At 39.9% G+C, this 20,362-nt stretch overlaps 1 protein-coding gene across 7 annotated transcripts in view; it reads left to right on the forward strand.

Moving 5' to 3' along the window:
• The window catches only part of LMO7 (LIM domain 7), a 200,724-nt gene that overhangs the window by 78,701 nt on the left and 101,661 nt on the right, over nucleotides 1–20,362 (forward strand). For all 7 annotated transcript variants that reach the window (XM_074988916.1, XM_074988891.1, XM_074988901.1 and 4 more), the window contains exon 4: nucleotides 1,666–1,772. In XM_074988916.1, coding sequence (XP_074845017.1) covers nucleotides 1,666–1,772 — 107 coding nt within the window. The remainder of the gene's footprint in view (nucleotides 1–1,665; nucleotides 1,773–20,362) is intronic.

Consider the following 20,362-nt stretch of genomic DNA (forward strand, 5'->3'; position numbering starts at 1 on the left):
CATTTCAATGTAAATAAGCTCTGGATTTTCCCCCCTTCTACCCCGGCCCCATAAGGTGACCGTCAGGAAGCCATAATAGCAAACTAGATGGTTTTCAGTTTAAATGTAAATTGACATTACAGTAATCAGCTTATTACAGATTCTGTGACTTATAGTGCGGCTTTTAGACATAAGGTAAGATGGCAGTTCCATCCTCTTATTTAGAGGAAGTGCTGCCAAGGTGGGCCTGCTAGACATGCATTTTCCTAAAACAATGCTTGATGTGTTTATCAATTTATTGAATATGCTAAGACAGACTTGAGCCTAAGGACCTACAAAAATGTAGTTTTTTATTAAACAGTGTTTTACATGAAAAAGCTCCTGACACTTTTTTCTTTGGAGGAATGGAGAGGGGAGCTTTCATAATTTAAAGTACTAAGCTCTTGCATCCAAAGACAGCAAAAAGAGAAAAAAATGTTTAAGGTGGTCCCTGAATTGATGAAAAGGCTTCTTTACAGACTGGAAAGGTGACCCAGTACCTTAAGTACATAAACTTAAAATAATGTGGTTGTTACCTTATGAATTAAATAACAGTAGCCTTCCCTTCCACCAGTTGATTTGTGAAATGCATGCAAAGGAAAATTCTTCTGTTGATAATAACAATGAGAAGTCTTGTGGCACCTTATAGACGAACAGATATTTTGGAGCATAAGTGCCCACAAAAGCTTGTTTCAAAATATCTTAGTCTATACGGTGGCACAAGATTCCTCGTTGTTTTTGTGGATGCAGGCTAACACAGCTACCCCTCTGATGCTTGTCACTATGCAAGGCTCTCTTGATACAGTAGTGTTCCATACTAATGAGCAGTGTTTTTTGTTGCACTGGTACGTGCTGGTACTGAGTACTGCCACCTCAGCAGCTCCAGCCATGGGATTGACTTAAGGGCATGGGCATGGGGAACCGGTTGAGTACTGGGGCTGCTAATGAGGAGGAACTTCTTGTAAATTGCTTGTTGATTATGAAGTAGAAAGTGAAATCCATGAAGTTGTTTTCAGTTACATATTTCTTATTCTTCCCCTACTGGGCCGTTGGTCTGTAGCAGGTGCAATAAGCGAATCGTGTACCACACCTATATTTTATAGTTCCACATGATTTTTTTTTTTTTTTACCTGTTTCCTTGTTCATGCAGTTTGGCCTCTCTCTCTCTCGTTTTGCTCAGCAACCAAAACCAGATTCCAGGTGCGGTATTCCACAATCATTTTGTAATCTGTAATCATGGAAACAGAATGTTCCTCCTCTTATTCCTCCATTGCCAACTGTTTCTGGGTGGGTGAATGTCAGTAGCTGGAGTTATTTTTAAAGGCGAGAGGTGAGGCTTGTCGTGCAAAGCTAGAAAGAGGGCGTTTGTTTGCAGAGCAGAACTGACATCAAAGTGTAGGTTACTGCCTACTGGTTAACCACTTGCCTTATATCAGGCAATCTTTAACGTGTGTGTCAGTCACAAAGATCACAAACTAGTCCACGCACGTATATGAAATATTTCTAGTATTTATAGTCTGGAAGTGGGTTTTTTTTTTTTTTATTGCCGTGAACTGGACTTTGAAACTTAGGCATTCATACTAATCTACTTGCAATAGCTGCTCAGTGCTGCTTAACTAAGCATTTGCTTTCCACTTCTATTCACAGGATAATATAAATGTTTTCCTGAAAGCCTGTGAAAATATTGGACTGAAAGAAGCTCAGCTTTTTCATCCTGGGGATCTTCAGGATTTGTCCAGTCGAGTTACTGTCAAGTAAGTTTTACAACCTAATATTTTTGTATGTAGCAATGATGTTTTACCATCAGACTTTTTTAAAAATGTTTGACTGTAGAATATTCTTCCTTTAAAAAAGGTAGCAAGAGAGCAGTTTAGAAGCAGCATAGCTCTAGAAGGCTTTTAGGTTAAAGTTGTTAGGATAGATCTGATTATAATTGGTGCAGTATTTTTCGATAAGGAACCTTAGGTTGTAATATAGATTTTATAATTAACATTGTATACCTACCAGTTTATTGCTTTGCTAATCGAGTGTTTAAAGAGGGGAAGCAGAAACTGTTCTGTTAGTTTATTTTTAGAATAAACAAACTCTGAAGGTGATAAAATAGATCCTTAAAATTTATCTCTTGATTTGTTTAAATTTTGAAATCAGCAGCTAAAAAGATCTCGAATTAGATTTGTAATTTGTGGCAATCGAATAAGTTGCTGTGGGGTACGAGTATTGTATCTCCTTGTCTCCTCCGTATGTCTGAGATTTGTTACTGAATGTTACACCTCAGAATGAGGGAGAGAAACAAGAACTAAGTACAATATATTCAGACCACTAGATGTAGGATTGCACTTTGACTACCTGTTATGCTTATAGATTACAATATTTTCCCATGTAATAGACATGTTAGTTCTTGCAGAATAACTCATGGTTCCCATAATTTTAGGACTCATGCTATTTTCATTTTAAATGGGAGTCCTGTTATTAACTTCAGTGAGAACATGATAGAGCCCTTAATAAGCTGCCAAGAACTTGATATTTAACAGGTGTTACTAAGGAAATATGGCATCCAGCAAATCTTTCCTTGGGCTATTTAACTTTGTAGTGCTTGGCACTTTTGTTCTCGAGATGTACAACCTGCTTGTTCACTATGTAATACCAGTAGCAAGAAGGGACTTTGGGTGAGGGGGAATAAGGGACAGAAATTGACTAGCTTAAATTCTAGGATAATTACTGGATATAAATTTCCTTCAATTTTTGTAGAATTGTTAGGATTGTTGGAAACCATTTTTTGTAAAGGTGATGTGGCTGGGGGAGGTGGGGGTGAGAAGGTTGTGAAGCAACCCAGATTTTTGCATCTAGAAGATTCTTGTATAGATTGCTTGAGTAGGGATATGCTGAAATGTTCACGTCCATTTCAAAATTAAACTTAATTCAGGATTAAACTCTTTTAAATTTATAGTAGCAAGATATTACGGATTTAGTTGGCCTGAGTTAGCTCCTGGGTTTCAAAATGTTGGTATTTTTCTTGACTGATTTTATTCAGCCCAAGAAGCCAAGATGTTGGTAATCTGCCTTACTGTATTCTCAAAAGTCTCCAAATCCCTAGTTTATTCTAGATTTGATTTAAAAATATAGCGGAGAGTAATTTTAAATGGTGTGATTAGTCAGTCTTCAGCAAAGTATATTCTAACAATCTGAAACCTGAGGGAGGTCAGATGGCTAAAGTTAGCAAACTGTTATACAAGGTATGCTGTCCAACTTGTTTGAACACTAACCACAAGTCACTAAAGTAGCAGGTGTACCTAGGTGGAGGTCAGGAATTAAATACAACTTTTATATCTCTTTTGTATTTAGATGTCACTTATTAGTATATGTGGCACCTGAAGATATTAGTCTTTGAGAATTAATGAATTATACATCCTGTGTGATAGGGCAGTAGTGTTATTCCCATTTTACATGTGGGAAACTGAGGTACAGAATAGTTAATTGCCTTCTCCAAAGACTCAGGAATTCAGTCAGATTTTACCAGCAAGGTTAGTAGCAGTTGGACACCTTACCATAATCAAAAAGGTACCAGTCAGGGTCTGAGGCTAAAACTGTGAAAGAGCAACCAAAAATTACTTGAACAAATTAGATATCTTGAAGTCGCAGGGTCTGATGAAATACATCCAGACACTTCAAGATTTTGACTGAAGTGTCTGAGCCATTAACGATTATCTCTGAAAACTTAAAGAAGACAGGAGAGATCCCAGATAACCAGAAGAGGGCAAATATGGTGCCCTTCTACAAAAAGGGCAATATAGAAAACCCAGGGAAATACAGGCCACTCTGCTTAACTTCAGTACCTGGAAAGATAATGGAACAAATTATAATGCAGTCAATTTGGAAACAACTAGAAGATAAATCTGTAAGTGGGGAAGCTGTAGATATGATATATCCTGACCTTAGTAAGGGTTTTGATGCTGTTTAGCATGACTCTCTCATAGACAATCTAGGAAAATACAACCTAGACAGAGTTACGATGAGGTGGGTGTGTAATACTTTCTTGGAACAGTTTTCCAACCAATTATCACAGTCAAGCTGGAAGGATGTATTAACTGGGGTCCCTCAGGGACTGGTCCTGGATCCGATTTTATTCAGTATCTTCATTGGTGATTTAGATCATGTCATAGAGAGAGTATACTTACAAAGTTTGCGAACAATATCGGCTTGGGAGAGGCGAGTACTTTGAAGGGTAGGATGGTGTGAGCCGATGCCCAGGTGCCAGCTAAGGGTCTGGTGGGGCAAAGGGGGTGATGCCACACCAGCAGCTATGCTAAACAGCCAGGGCAAGCTGGGTTCTTTGGTTTGTGTTTAGTTTGGGTACAGCAGCAAGAGGAAAATTACACTTAGAGAGCCTTTAACAGTTACTTTTTATTTATACAAAGATAGAAACAATTTAACTAAGACAAATGATTAAAGTACAAGTTAGTACTTGTGGTTTTTAAAGGGGAAACAACACAATTTAACTTAAGAAAAGTTTAGACAAACTAGCTAGCTTAAACTAATGCAAGTAACGTGTACACAAGAAAGGCACGTTGCAGGTGTGGTTTTTCACCCCTGCCTCTTAGACCTGGTGGAACCAGAGTCTTTCCCTCAATTCCTATAGGAAAGAAATGTAATACAGGTGTAATTCTTACCCCTGCCTCATAGATCCGGTGTGACCCAGAATTTTTCTCTCAATCCCTCGGGAAGAAGTAGATACGAACCAGGCGTCCCCAGTCTCGGGAGTTAATTCCAGACCTGGCCAGCAGGTGTAGGTGATTGAAACTCAAAGGGGGGTGGGCTGCCAAACCCCTTATACCCCTTTTGTCATGTAGGCTTCTTCCTGGTCTCAAGTGGCCAATCGGGAGGAATGTGTTTTGAACCCCAGGTTTCACAGGGAAGGTGCGAGGCTCAGTTTGCACCTGTGAATTGTGGACAATTGGGCACCTTTGGAGGTGATGGGCGGGGGTTCCCCGTTCTTCCTGGGGAAGTGATCAGGCGTGTCAATCACAGAGATCAGCCAGAAGGGCGGCCATTAGCTCGCCCATTTACTGTCTGGTTTTTGTGTATAGTAGAGAGGCTGGGCGAGACAGCACACCTGCGTTCCCAGGACATCAAAGGCTACCTGTCTCCCTTGCTTGTTTCTCTCTCTGTCTCTCCCAGTGGGAGGGGGAAGGAGAAAAGGCCAAATGGGGGGTTCATGTCTGGCTACAGATGGACAAACTGGAGAAATGGTCTGAAGTAAACAGGACAAAATTCAATAGTGAGAGATGTAAAGTGGTTCATTTTATGGAGGAACAATCAATGCACACACAGAAAAAGGGAAACAATTGACTAGGAAAGACATTCCTAGCTGTCAAGGTAGTTCAGTGCTGGAACAAATTACTTAGGGGCTTTGCAGATACCCCATCATTGTACATTTTTATTAGACAAATATCGATCAGGAATGGTCTAGTTTTTATTTCATCCTGCCATGAGTTCAGGTAGCTGGAGTAGGTGACTTCTCCAGGTTTCATCCTGTTGTATGATTCTACAACTTAAACTTAGCTTTCCCAAATCCGAAGTCTAAGGCTAGTTCTCTACCCACTGGACATTGAGAACTTAACTGGCTTTGAGAAATTTTCCTTTAACACCCTTAGTTTATCTCTAGTTCCTGGAGAAAGGAAAGTGGGATCAAATCTGGATGTGTCATTAGTAGTGGAAAATAGTATCTCAAATCCCAACAAGGCTCCATATGTTCAATTAGTACGAAAAGAAGGCTTAACAGATGATCACTTTTATGAGTCACATGTACAAATGTAGAGAAAGATTAGAGCAGAATGAGAAGAGTTACACACCATGTTGTCATACTTTTTAAATTTGTTTCACTGCAATATCAACTTTCTGTATAGCCTGTATCATATGATAGACTTGCAATTTGTCTAAAATGCTCAGATGTTTAAATTTGACCACATCATGAAGAAGTAAATTGAATATTGTAGCAAATTTTGGCCCACTTACAACTTGAATTAGGAGAGAATGAGAGAGTGGTAATTTGCAGCCAGACTTCTGGTAGAGCTTTACACTAGGATAACGCTTCATCAAAAAGTCCATCAAATGTCTGTCATGTGATCACCCCGGAGCAAGGCAGTCTCCTTCAGAGAGTTCCCAACAAACATGAAGTTGTCAGTGGATTAACAGTGTGTGCTGAAAAAAATGACTCTCTAAACAGTCTTTCTAAAAAATGAAATCCAATGTTAGAAACATATCGTACAACTGATGGAACACCGTATACATATTTAGTTTAAATTGGTACTCCTGCATTGTGTTAGGAACTTTGCCGTTTCTTATATGAAATGAGCTCTTACGTATTTTTGTTTTGGTGGTACAGTGTTTTTTATATAACGTTAATAGGCTTTTTGTTGCTGTGAGGACACAGATTTTGTTGTGCAATAGAATCTGAAAAGTAGAAACCCCAGAATTAGATTTACCAGTCAACTGGACACCAAGAGGTGACAGAAATAATTGATTAGAAGAAGCAGGCAAAAAACAAAGCATGAAGCACTCCATGGCATCAGAACTTTAGCCATGGAGGGCTGAGGCTACAGCCACAGAGTCGGTGGGTGGGGAGATCAGGGCTCTGGGTGTGGGGAGACAGACTCGGGGCTTCTCACTCTCCGTAGCACCAGGACTCAGGACTTTAGATCTGGGGGAGCATTGGGCCTAAGAGCTTCGGTAGTTTTCTTCCCATTTTTGGCTTCTATCCCAAGGGGCTCTCCAGTACTCAGTGCTTCAGCCACATGATTCCATTCCCACCTTCAGCCCTGTGGGGTTGCTAGGATTTGGGATTCTAGCTCTAAGGGTAATGCTGTTTTCAGCCCCAGGGCTCCCCACACCAGTAGCTAAAACCCTAAACCCCAGTGTGGTTCCCTGCCCCTGACTCTTGGCAGCTCAAGCACCAGAAGCCTTGATGACATCCTTCCCGCTGCCCAGGGCTGTGAAACACCCCTCCCACCTGCAGCTGCTGATGTCCGAAATCTTTTCTTCAGAGTTACAATCTCCATTCCCATTGGTGTCCATCACTGATTCTACTGTATGCTAGCTTCAAAAACAATTTTGGTCCCTTCTACCTGGCCTCCTAACCCCTCCCCCCCACCAACCAAATTTATTTTCTCTGCTTTCACCTGAGGCTAATTGACCACATTAGTCAGTTACAATTAGTTGTGCAGGGTAGTATTTAATGTGTGCTTGCAGTATGGTGCATTTAAACATAATGTACTCATGTCCTCTCAGTGTGCAGCTGTTAGAGATTTAGTTCCAAACACCAAGTTTCTGGAGTTCTGCAACATCATAGGCCCTGAAAATTTTATAGTGAGAGTGCAGCAGACAAGGCATTGTCATTTGGTCTAAATTTCGGAATGTAGAGCACAGAAGACCATCTTCTCTGGTGAGCCGCGCATTGTGACTTGTTTAAGGGGTAGATCAAGAAAATGTTGCAAAGACCTCTGAAAGCACTCTCTAATTGTGCGGTCTTGAACTCAACACAAGGGAGCGTTTGGCCCTTGACAAGATCTGATGGTAACAGTTCTGCTGCCTTGGACAGAAGGATTTCAAGAGCTCACTGCTGCAATCAGGGAGAGCCATGTAACATGTAAAGCCAAATGCAGAACATGTTAATCTGCAGTTGTCTTCATCTGTAACATTTGCAGATGGGGCTGCAGGTCCAAAATTAGTCTTTGGTCTCATTTCAGGACACACAGTAAGAGTCTGTGTAATTCAGGAACTGAATTTGATCAGTGACTCAACTGGTTATAGGAGTATGTGTCTTAAACATCATTTAAATAGAACAGTGGTTTAACTGTAGGCTCTTCAGAGCAGTGTGGTGGATAGCATGCAGCACACTGATGGTGATTACAAATTATTACAGTATAATCCTACATAGAGCAGTACTGAATTTCCATTATGCCAGAAAGAATAGCTTGTAAAGGAAGAGGTTTTTTTCAACACAAGTGGTATCATGAACTCCTTAAGAGAGACTGAATTTTCCTTTTGTGGATTCAAGACTGCATGGCTGTGGAGGAGTCCATATAAACTGATGATCTTCAGAAATGAGGATGCAGCTATGCCACTGACCATGCACAACAAGATAGAAGAGGACTCTGATCTCACCAGAGAGTGTTCATTGAGCACCATGTCAAAACCCAAGCTTAAATATGTAATTGCTGCAGAGTTACTTTTGGTGTGTTTTCAACATGATCTACTTAAATTAGTTTACTCCAGTTTCTGCAGAGGAATTGGGAGTCTTTCATGGTCTCACAGTTCAGATTATTGGTAAATGTAATGTGAAATTTCTTCTGTAAATACTTGCCAGTATCTGCAATACAGCTAAACAGAACTGTTCTATTGCCAGTGCTTTTTATTTTCTTCAATAACTAGTCTATGCTTTTTAAACAGTTGATTGATGTTTTGTTAAAGATGCATGGTTGTGAAAAAGAGCAGTTTGCATTATCCATATCCTGGTATTCATATGTATAGGAAGTGGCAACTCTCTTCATATCATGGCAGTTAAGTGACAAGAAGAGGAGCAGTTTGAAGTGGGTCTTAGCCATGAAGGCTCATGACCTAATAAATTTGTTAGTCCCTAAGGACTGCATATTATGTGGGAAATATATAGTTGTGAATGATTTTTCTGCCCAGGAAAATAGGAGCACGTCTTAGTTTGATATTTATGGCTCAGTTTTTCTGTAAATCTCTAGTAATTATCAGCTATTGGTATCCTATAGCAATGCATCAGGTCTAAAATAAATGATTCATATAGCACTGTTCATCATAGACCATCCCAAAGAGTTGTGTACATTTCCTGTTGTTTCAAAGTTGATCGTTTAGTTAGATCCATATGTGTAACCGTTCACTTTCTTCAGTGTGCTTAATTTATCACCACAGTTTCTTTTAGCCTAAACTCTTATACTTAGTGCTAAATGGGATGGTGGTATTATTCTTAATCCCAGCAACTTCTCAACTGTCTTCAATCTGAAATACCATGGGATTGGTTTTCCACTTCATTTGGTTCTTTTTAATATATCAGTTTGAGCGAAACATGAGCTCAGTGATTTTCATTTAGCAGCACAGTTGCCAATTAAAAACACTGAGCACGTTCTACTAAGTTCTTTTAAAATTTTACAGTTATTCCCAGCTATAATTTAAAAAAAAAAAAAAGTTCAATAGATTTAAAATTAGCAAAATTTCCCCAGTGAGATGTCAAATTTCAATTGTTCTTATTGAAAATTCTAATATTGGCCTTCTCAGCTATTCAGCTGATACATATGGTAAAGAATAGGGATTGTCTATATTCAGATATCTCTAGCTCTGTCATAGTAAAATGTAGATACTTAAAGAAGTGAAGACATTTATTTTGTGTTGTCCATTCAGAATAAAGTGCTGATGAATATATTAAAAATTAAGGAAACCTAGTAAGCCAAAAATTTATGAAAGAATTTCCAGTGTTATAAAACTTTGCGTTAAAGAATCTAAATATTTATCTCAAGCTCCAAAATCTTATGCGAAAGAAGTAATGCTAGACTTTAGTATTCTACTTGTAAGCTTTTAGTAAGGACTGAACTAAGTATATAATTCAATATTTCATTAACTTAAAGTAAGGAATGTGTAGGCTTCCTTTTAAAGCAGAAGTTGAGTCAAATGCTCATGCATATACTGAGATGCAATAGTTAACTAGCCTTCATGAAACTTAATTGTCCAGATGATCACCTTCAGCTCTCATTAAGTTATATTCATGATGAGATTTTCAGTACATAAGGGGTTCTAGGCTTAAATTAGTCCCTTAACTTCAGGAGAATTCTTTTGCTTTTCTGACAAGCCTCTGCCTCATTCACTCTCCATCCTGTGCTCTGAATGAAGCAGAATGAAGTACATGATGTTATTAAAGACTAGCTTATGCACATACAAATGAGCTACATTTAAGGTTGCATTGGGTAACTTATTTTGTTATTTCCTGATTCTTTGAGTGCTTGACTTTGTGACTTTTAAACATGGAGGTGGGGAATGGTTTGTATGTAATTTCACCATGGCATAGAGCTCTATTCTTGAGTTAAATGAGTAATTTGCAGCAGTAGACGTTATCCTCCATGTGGACCACTATGGTTCCACATCTGGAGCAATTGTAGTAGAAAAGAAAGACTCGATATTTGATTTAAGGAAGATATATTTATTTAGCCTATCTTTTTTTAAAAAAATGGCAACTTTGAAATGTCTCAAGAGCTAACCTTTAACATAAAACCTGAAAAGGCATGTGTTTAAATTTCAAAGGCGTGTGATTTCCAGTGCTCTTGGTACTTGCCAGTACTGAGTACCGGCAGCTCCCAGCTACAGGATTGGCCTGAGGAGGTGCGGGAAAGATGGCAGAGTATGAGCTCCTTTTTGTTTTTCTGAACAAGCACTGGTGATTTCTATTAATTTGTGTGTTGCCATTAAAAAATCTTTGCACCCTGTAGTGGGGCAGAGTAGCCACCCCACTACCTGGAAGGGGAGGAACCCTTCCAGCAGCCATTTTGTATTGAGCCTGGCCCCTCCCCGTCACCTGACCAGAAGTCAGGAGGCGGGGCCAGGATAAGAAAAGTCCAGCCCATGGACTCAGTCAGGGCTGAGCCTGCAGAGGAGCCAGAGGATGGCTCTGGGCTCCCTGCCTGGGAGGTGGAAGACTGGCTGTGTGAGGCTGAGGCTTGGATTGAGCCACCTGAGCCCTTGTCAATCCGTTGGGGTCCCCAGAGCATCAGGAACCTGCTTCCTGCAGAAGACCAGCTGGAGCTGCAGGACAGACCAGAGTATCCGCCTCAGCCTGCACCCTGAGCCAGCCTGAGATGGCGGAACCCATAGCCTACGCGGGCCTGGATCGGGCAAGCCAGACCTGGAACCCCATGAGCCCTGAGAAGTCGGCTGGGGACAGGGAGACCAGAAGCGGCCCAGTGGGTAGAGAGGACCATGACAGGTCCTTGGGCAGCGTGTTGCGGTCTGGATTCCCCACTGACCTGCGCAGCAGACTGTGCTGCTGTGACGAGGGCCCCTAGGCCGGGATGCAGTGGAATGGGTGGGCCTGCATCCCCACTGCCACGCACTTGCTGGGTGGCAGTCTCCCCTCCTCTCTGCCAGCACAGGCAAAGTGCCTGTCTGGAACTGTGTTAACTGGATTGTTTGCCTTTCCCTGAACTAGGGCCAGGGATCTCCTGAGCTAGGTGATAACCTGTGTCTATTTGTTTTGTTGCCCTGAGCTGGGGCTTGGGCCTGCTGTAGATTGGTTGCCCCACCCTGAGTTAGGGACTGGGCTCCCTTAGACTGTTTTGTGTTGGTTGCCCCACCCTGCACCAAGGCCTGGGCCATTTGGGAACTGTTTATGTGCTGCCCTGCCCTGAGCTAGGACCTGGGCTCAACTGTGAACTATTTTATTTACCGCCCCGCCTTGCACGAGGGCCTGGGCCTTTGAGCCTGTTGGTTTGTTGCCCATTCTGAGCTACGGCCTGGGCCTTCTGAGACTTGTGATAATTTTCCCAGCTGAACTGCATGTATTTCCCTGCCCTGAGCTAGGCTGGGGCTTATTGACTGGTGGTTTGCTGCTGCCCTGTGTGAGGGCTCAGCATTCTTGAGACTGGGTAATTTTCTGCCCTGGCCTGAGCTAGGGCCCAGACGCCTTGGGAACATGTATGTGCTGCCCTGAAGAGAGCTAATTTTTCCCCAGCACCTGCCTGAAGTAAGGCCGGGCTTTGAACCGTCGCTTCTAACCCCCCTGACCTAGTGACTTGGGGATTGTTGGGTTGCCTGTGGCATTGGCGCACAGGGGCCACCCACTTACCCGGACGGGGAGGACCACCTCTGGGAGTCCAAACCAGCTACCCACCCTTAGCAACACTGGGGAAAAAAAAGACACCAATCACATTTTGATCCGATCAAATAACCTAAACATTTATATATAGCTCTCCCGCAAAATTGCCTCCTTTCCCCGAAGTCCACATCCAAATGCTCCCCTACCATACTGTGCACACCTCTCCTTATGGGAGAAAAGAATGGCCTGGCTATGCACTAAAGCAGCATTTCCCACGCTGATTTGGCCATGGAACACTTCTGAGCTTGGACCTATATTGATGGAACAAATACGTGCTGATCAGGTGAGGGGAATTTGTTTACAGAAAACTCATATCAGGTGCAGCATCACATGATTTCTCTGAGCGTGGTTCATGCCGGAACAATCTGAATCAACTCTATTTCAGCACGAGACTCCTAATAACAATTATACTATTGTGAATGTGTTATAAGTATGATTATACCTACAACCCAAACATTATTGAACTACCTTTGTATTTTTGATATACCGATCATTTCATATTTAATATTTTAAAAGGAAAAGTATCACTAGCATCAAATTTTTTTCACCGAACACCTCTTCCCATCGCACAGAACACCAGTATTCCACAGAACACACTTTGATCAAATGTGTATGGACTAAAGGAAGAAGTAAATTCCCAAGGTTCAGAGCTCAGAGAGAGCACCCTGCCAATTGTACTTTCTCTCTTGTTCCAGTGGTGCTCCAGGTCAGGTATCTCGGTGGACTGCAGCTGTGAAAGTGTGTCACAGGGAGAGAGGCAGTCTCATAGATCAATAATACCATGTAAGCTATCAAATGGGAAACATGCAGATTGCAATGGAAGGTGTAGCTGAGTTAGAGAGAATCCAGGTCTAATGGTGCCCAGTCCTGTGTTCACTCAACAAAAGCAGAGTAAGACTCGCACTGATGTGAGTCTCATCATTGCTACTGCTCCTCTCTATCACAGGGGGCAACATACATTTAGAAACATCCCAAGTGTGGTCTTTTTGTGGCATGACTAATGTTGCCAGCTTCTTGTAGTTTTATGACTAGACTTGTAATATTTGATGGGTTTAATGAAGTCCAGGCTCCTGGACCCACACAATTATGTGAGAATCTCTGCCTTCATTTAAAAGCATCAGTTTCTAGCCCTCATGGATGCAGAGAAAAGCCTGTAAAACTTAACTCATATGTAAACGTTTTAAAAGCCAAATGGCAAGCAAACCTGAACCATATAGTTTTTCAAAACTCTTGTGATTTTTAAGCCGATTTTGGGAATTTTTAGGGGGTGGGGGTGGGGGGGGCTGAATCTGATCAATAGATCATGTTCATTCTTGACTATATAACAATAACAGAGGAAGATACGCAAAGGGAGAAGTCTCTGGTTAGTGGAGAGAAATGCCTGTGTGTTAGCATTGGGATGGCACCATTTCTCACTCCCTGGGTTAGCATTGCAAGAACATTGAGGAGACAACCCACCTCAGACTCTTCAGTAAATGTTGAAAGGGGCCACCTGGCCAGCTCAAAGTGAGTCAATGACAAGAATTCTATCTAGTTCTCTGCTATAGGATACCACAGTTGGACTGGGGAATTCAGAATTAAATACCCCTAAAATCTGTCTTAAAAAGGCTAAAGAATGGAGCTCCATCAGCTGTCTTAAAAAGAAAAGACTTCAGGCAACTGTGTGACTAAGTGGTTGCATTATTTAATGTGCAATTGTTTCATAGCTAGCAACTTTAAACTCAAACTTTGGTCTTACTGCTATGGGTAGCCATGCTACATGACTGGCTAGAAACAAGTTGGCAGAACAGTCATCTGGAAGAATGCAACTTAAATAGTTTTAAAAGAACCACAGACCTTCACTTTCATACTCTTTAAATTTGCAGAACAGCACATTATTCAGTTGGTGTATTCCATGTTCTTCAGGATTACAAGCGGCATAGTACCTAACCTCACTAGTTATTCCAATTTACATCAATGTAAGGAAGAATAAAATCCCCCTTTAGTGTTAAATTTAATGGGGAAGAATGAGTCTGAACAAATGTGGTTTAATTCAGTTTAAAATGAAGAAGAGATTTTGGGGCAAAATGTCAGTGATTTGAGGATAATTGACCTGTCTATACATGAGTGTATTACTTAACCTGAAAATAAAGTGCAATTGTTGAAACTTCAAATTTAAATTCATATGAGAAGGAAAAATGGTTTTTACACATGGTTAAAATACTGTAAGGTCCTCACGTTCGCAAACTTAATGTTTGCTAATTCAGTTATTCACGAGCGGCTGCCTGAGGCCACCGCTTCCGCAGGGCCCTGGGTCCCGGAGCGCTGTCAGCCACTTGGCTCCCCAATCCCGTATTTGTGAAAATCAACATTCACAAGGGTTCTGAACACAGAACCCTCGTGAATGTGAAGACACTACTGTATCCACAAACCTGTAGGAGAACATTTTAACCTGCCAAGATATTCAACAATGGGCCTTAAAGTGGCTACCCTCTTTCAAGAGGATTTTACCACAAGATTACAAAAGGAGACATCTGAATTGAAATTCCTTTGCAAGTTTGACATGTTTAACCTGGATCTTAACAGAGATCTCACTTATCTTATGCATTACAATTTCCCCACCTATGATATTCAGAAGAATGGCACTAAACTTAATATACTTTTTCCACAGGTCCTATTAATGACAAGTGTCCTGCCAGCCCTGCACTGTATAAACCATGGATTCTTATTTGTGCTCCCAATCTGATGAAGTGGGTCTTACCCACGAAAGCTCATTTCCTAATAAATAAAATTTTAGTCTCTAAGGTGCTACAGGACGACTTGATTTTTTTTTTCCTGAAGCTACAGTTTACCACCACCACCACTCTGAGACTGGTTAAAATATACGTTCATTGTAGTTAAGCTTCCTGAACATACAACAGCTATAACAAAAACTTCTGGAATCCCACTCTCTGAAGAACTCCAGAACATCCTTATTTGTTTGAAGAACTGAGTGTTTCTTTTTTGTCATTTGCCACTGGTATTTTCATAAAAATAAAACTTTAGTACTGTAGAGTTGGTAATTCTACTATGTGTATCAATATTTTAGGAATCTGAATCTTTCAGTGTGTAACTTTCATTAAGGAGAACTATATACATGTTGAGAATAGAACTTATTGCACTTTGTGTAGTTTTAATAGTATAAATCATAGTAACATGAGGTATACAAGGTTCAAAGTTGATAGGGTTAATGTCTTTTAAGAGTTGATTAATTTCACTGAACTGTTACAGGTAATAAAATGTGCTGTGGACTTTGGACATACATGTCAGGAATTAAATCCAGCTTTTCAGAGTAAATGGAATAAATGATAATCTTTTTAAACTTTTAATTTTATTTATTTTTAATCTGAAGTCTCTTAATATTATAAGAGAAATTCATAAGATTGTTAGACTTATATCATTCTATTGGGTAATTTGCTAGTTAGCAGTATCATACTTATCTCGTGTGTGTTGTTCATTGTAATTGACCATAGTCTCCACATGAGCTGCAAACCACAGCAGATGCAATATTTGCAGTTGATGCCTGCAAACCACAGCAGATGCAATATTTGCAGTTGATGCCTGGAGAAGACAGAAAAATTCCGTCAAAGTAGATTGGAAATCAATGAGGGAGTAATTCAAATATTTTTTTAGTGAGCTTTATGGTGTCATCAATCCACCCTTACAGGTATTTAGATAGTTGGAAGTTACATATAAGAGAAAAAAAAGAGTATTTATCCTAGGTCCCCAAATGCCCCCTCAAGGGCTGAGCTCATAGCCCTAGGTTCAGCAGGCCAATGCTCAGACCAGTGGTCTTAGTCTCAGTTATCAGCATCCTCCAGATCTGAAGAAATGGGTCTGTCGCACAAAAGCTCATCACCTAATAAATATTGTTAGTCTTCATACAATCATACCACTGGTCTGAACATTGGCCTGCTGAACCCAGGGCTGTGAGCTCAGCCCTTGAGGTGGCATTTGGGGACCTGGAATAAATACTTAAGAAGAAAGAGGAACATTTTGCAAAAAACAATTTGTTTGTATGAAGATTGCAAATATGTTACATTTTTTCTTTAAATATGCTCCTAAAAGGACTTCAGTTTAGACTCAGACAGGAAGCTGCATTAGTCTGTATCTTCACAAAACAAAAACAACAACAAAAAAGCATTCAAGTAGCACCTTAAAAACTAACAATATTTATTAGGTGGTGAGCTTTTGTGGGACAGACCCATTTCTTCAGATCCGGAGAATGCTGATAACTGCGACTAAGACAATTTAAAAGAAAGAAGAATGAAATAAAAACTGACAAATCAGCTAGATAGGGAAGAGGGGAAGGCGGGAGCCAAAAAGCCTCTGTAAGTGTCTGTTAAGTGGGATGCCTGCCGTCACTGAATATGAGAGATGAGGAAACTGTGCTTGTAATGCGTAAGGTAATTGATGTCTTGGAGTCTGAGGTGATAGGTATCAAACTTGAACATAAATTACATAACATCAATATCAGTAATTGGCTTTTATAGTGATTTTCGTACTCGAAGTCAATGAAAGAAAGGCACCTAACGTACTTAGGCTGTTTTGTGAATCCCACAAGGTGTTTATCAGCATCTTTAGGTGCCTAAACAAATTGGGAAATTTAGCCTTTGGGCTTCTGTCATATGAAAACGAATGGCATTTCTGAAATAAGATGTGGAGAGGGAAATCCACTTGTAAGAATGGAAGCTCCCACTGAAAGATGCAATAGTAATTTTTTGATGATAGTGCCTTATTTTATAAGAATTATGGCTGCCAAGCAATAAAAATTTATTTTTAAGCATATTATGTACATTGACCGCAATTAATTGACAGCCCTAATGAGAATACTTGTGTGCCTCTCAAAGTTGGTATGTTGAGAGGCTCCTGTGAAGGTAATTTAGGCTATATATTTTCTTGGTATAGATGCCACATTTAAATATACACTCAGTATGATTCAGATTATTTTTACAGTAAATTACCAGTAAATCCCTGAATGACACCGTTGTCCCCTCAGTAGGCAAGCCCACGTGCAGTATGAGGAACTGTATTTTTTTAAAATAAATTCTACATGGAGCTAGATGTTCTGCTCGCTTCGGAGAGAGCTGGGTGGTGGAGGGGGAGGAAAGATGCATTACTTTCTGCACCTATCCAATATGCAGAGTAACAATGAGCAAGCTCCTGTGTTAAGAGAACAGTAGCATTGGCCAACTAAACTAAATGGTATATCCACCAGTTGCAACAGATTATTTTCTGCTTCTAATAATCCAGTCATATTTCATGGTTTTTACTTAATATCATTTTTAAATGCTTTCAAGGTCTACATTCTAACAGATTTCTTGTAATTTTTGAAGCACATAATGAATAGTCACGAAGCTGACAGCGTGATTTATTCCTCTAAGTACTGTCTGCAATAATTGGTATTACAAGAACTGCATACAAATTATTTTATGATGTACAGATTGAAGGGAACTAAATATATTCTGTTCCAACCTCCCTTATTGCTGCTATCTTATCATGAGAATGTTCCATGAAAGACCAACCCCCACCAGCATTATGTAAATAAAGGTTGCCAAGTTGCTAGAAATGTATTAAACAGCCTAACGGGGCCCAGTCACCCCTTTTCACTCATGAAGCAAATGCAGAGACCTGTTTTAAGCATAAGACTAGATAACTTATAACAGGTGTTGGAGAGCAAACCAACATGCAGTTGTTTGTGCTGCTTGATTCATTAAAATTGGGTAGGGGCTCTGGTATTGATTCATATTTGTATTCTTAGCAATGAAGCGGCTAAGGATGATTAGCTCATTCTTTTTTTGAGTAACGGGTGATATTTCTTCTCTGATTTCCTTGCCCTCCCAGGAAAGCTGTTCTGCAAATATATGCTCACACCTGTGAACCCAGTGTTGTAGAGCTGCATTATTAATCTCTGAGCTGTACATGACAGGATATATTTAACTGAAAGTAAAATACTGAGTCTGAAATACTTATACTGTTACAGGGAATATTAAGTTACAACCAAATTTACTAGAGTCCACTGAGTAACTCAGGAACTGCAAAAAGAAGCACATGTATTCAGTCTCAGTAAATCCATGATATATTACTGTGTCCATTTTAGTTCAGTATCCATGTCTAAGCCTTTTTTCAAATGTTGCAGTACATTGAAGACATTTTCAGTTTTTGGTTGTCAAAGATCCTCTTGTAAAACAATAGTCAAACCTAGCTGAAGCAGTTTGGAGACCAGGGTTAAGTTGCATAGTATTAAGGCTATCAGTGGTTGAATTTGAGATGTTTTGTTTTTTTTAATCACATATTTTTATAGCTAAGTCGTTTCATTGCATACTTCTGTAAACTAATACTTATCCACACCTTCTTTTAGTGTTGTTGATTTATATCATTCAATAGCTGTTTTACTTCCACCCCCGCCTCCCCGGGTAACTTTCAGATATGGTAGCTTTTTTCTATTTAAAGGGAAACAAGCTTTGAGTAGCTACTCCATTAATAACAGAAAAAAACGTAGCAAAAATGGAAGAAGTTTATTTCGGCCTCTGTTTTTGCATATACTGATGATTGCAGTAATACACTTTTTCTGTGTGGAGCCTTCTAGTTTTAGTACCAGCTAATGTGACAGTTGTGATGAATTGATCGTTTTATATGGTATTCGAATATGTATTAAATATGAAAATGTATGGAATGTTGTAACTACAAATTTGAAACGAAACATGTAGATTTAAAGATCAATGTGTGCAAAAGATACACAGGAAGACAGAATGAGATAAATTAGGGAACAAATAGTAGTAGGGGATCAAAAGTAAGATTTTGGAGGGAGAAGGAAGGAGAAAATACAGTGGAGAATGTTGAACAGAAATAACAAAAATACAAGGAGTTGAAATGCGAAAATAGGAATGAGAGTGAATTCTGGAAATAAAGCAAGAATGACATGTTAGGATCTGTTATAGGGGGGGAAAAAAAGGCAAAGTGAAGCCGAGAAGGGAAATAAATTTAATAAAAAGGCAGAGAGTGACTGTCTTCAAAATGTTCAATAAAAGCCCATAAGCAAGAGCCTACAACTGTTGTTTCTTCAAAATTTCAGGAGGACTAATTTTTACCCTGGTGAGTAGGTATAGTCTCCCAGCTATGGGTTGTTGTGCAGGTCCTGCATTGATGTAGTCTTTTTCTTAATTTTTGCCCCTTAAAAATGAATGAGAAGGGACAGTTGGACAGTGAATGGAAGAGTAAGCTGTGGCACTGCGAAAGCTACGTGACAGTGCTCAGCATCTTTCAGTAATGAAAGCATAGTAGCTAAAGAGTCTTCTGCACTGGTCCTCAATGTTGCTATGGTTAGAGGAACTGAATCAGTGTTGGCAGTAGTGAGAAATTTCTGAAAAACTTGCATTGTGTGAAGGTAAGGCAAAGAATGTCGCTTTCTAGGGCAACAAATGCTGACAGGAAACTTAAAATCTATTGGTTGTTTTTGTTTTCTTGTCCACAGAAGCAAACTTAATTGGTCTTCAGCTTTTCCTAACTTTTATACACTGACAATGGCAAAACCTACTGTTTTTTTTGTTTGTGTATAACTTGTTTTCAAAGCATGGAAAGTTGAGATTAGGTATTGTGTGATATTTGTGGAGTAAGAACCAAACAAGCTTAACAATCAATTTCACGAAGCCTTAACTCACTGCTGAGCTCATGTGCTTCTAAAATATCTTTATAAACATATTTTTTCTCTTCTGCTTCATTGTTTGTTTTGTATATTTTAAAACTGTTGCTGCTAATACCTGGTCTTGACGCTACTGTGCGGGCTGTAAGAGTTATGCCATAACTTTGGGTAACGAGGAATGTCTCTGTTTCTTCTCTTCCTGTTTTCTGTTTCTGGCTGCCTTCCTCCATTAGTTAGGCTGATTCTCTGAGATACTTTGTATATCCTCAATTCCCATTAGCTTTTAATTCCTAAAAGATCATTTTAAAGGGAATATTCCTAGTAGGAGACAGATCTGCATGGTGTCTATTGATCTTATTTTGTTCACCATTTTGCTACTTTGCATATAAAGGATTGGTTATTTTACTGTTGCTGTGAGGCTTTTAACTATCAAATGAAATTCTAGGAGAGCTATTATTGGACAATATTACTTTACTAGGCTGGAAACTATGTAAGCGACACTGTAGCTTGTGTTCCACCCTCGCAATGTTTTGCAGTACTCATCACTACAGTGACTAAGCCATCAGACAGCTGCCACATTGGCAGGCGTGGCATCAGAGCCTACATAGAATGGAAGAGAAAGTATGAGCAAGCTACATATATGATGGTTATGAAGGGCAATGGCTGTTTTAACCTCATATGGAATTTTAAATTAATATTAATAGATGCAGAGTGCCTACATGTTTTCTCTATTTTCCCAACTGCTTTACAGTGACAAAGTAGTCTTTTTTTTTTTTTTAAAAAACGCCTGTACTTATTCGTCT

The sequence above is a fragment of the Carettochelys insculpta genome, chromosome 1 (genome assembly GCF_033958435.1).
Source record: "Carettochelys insculpta isolate YL-2023 chromosome 1, ASM3395843v1, whole genome shotgun sequence".
Taxonomy (NCBI): Eukaryota; Metazoa; Chordata; order Testudines; family Carettochelyidae; genus Carettochelys; species Carettochelys insculpta.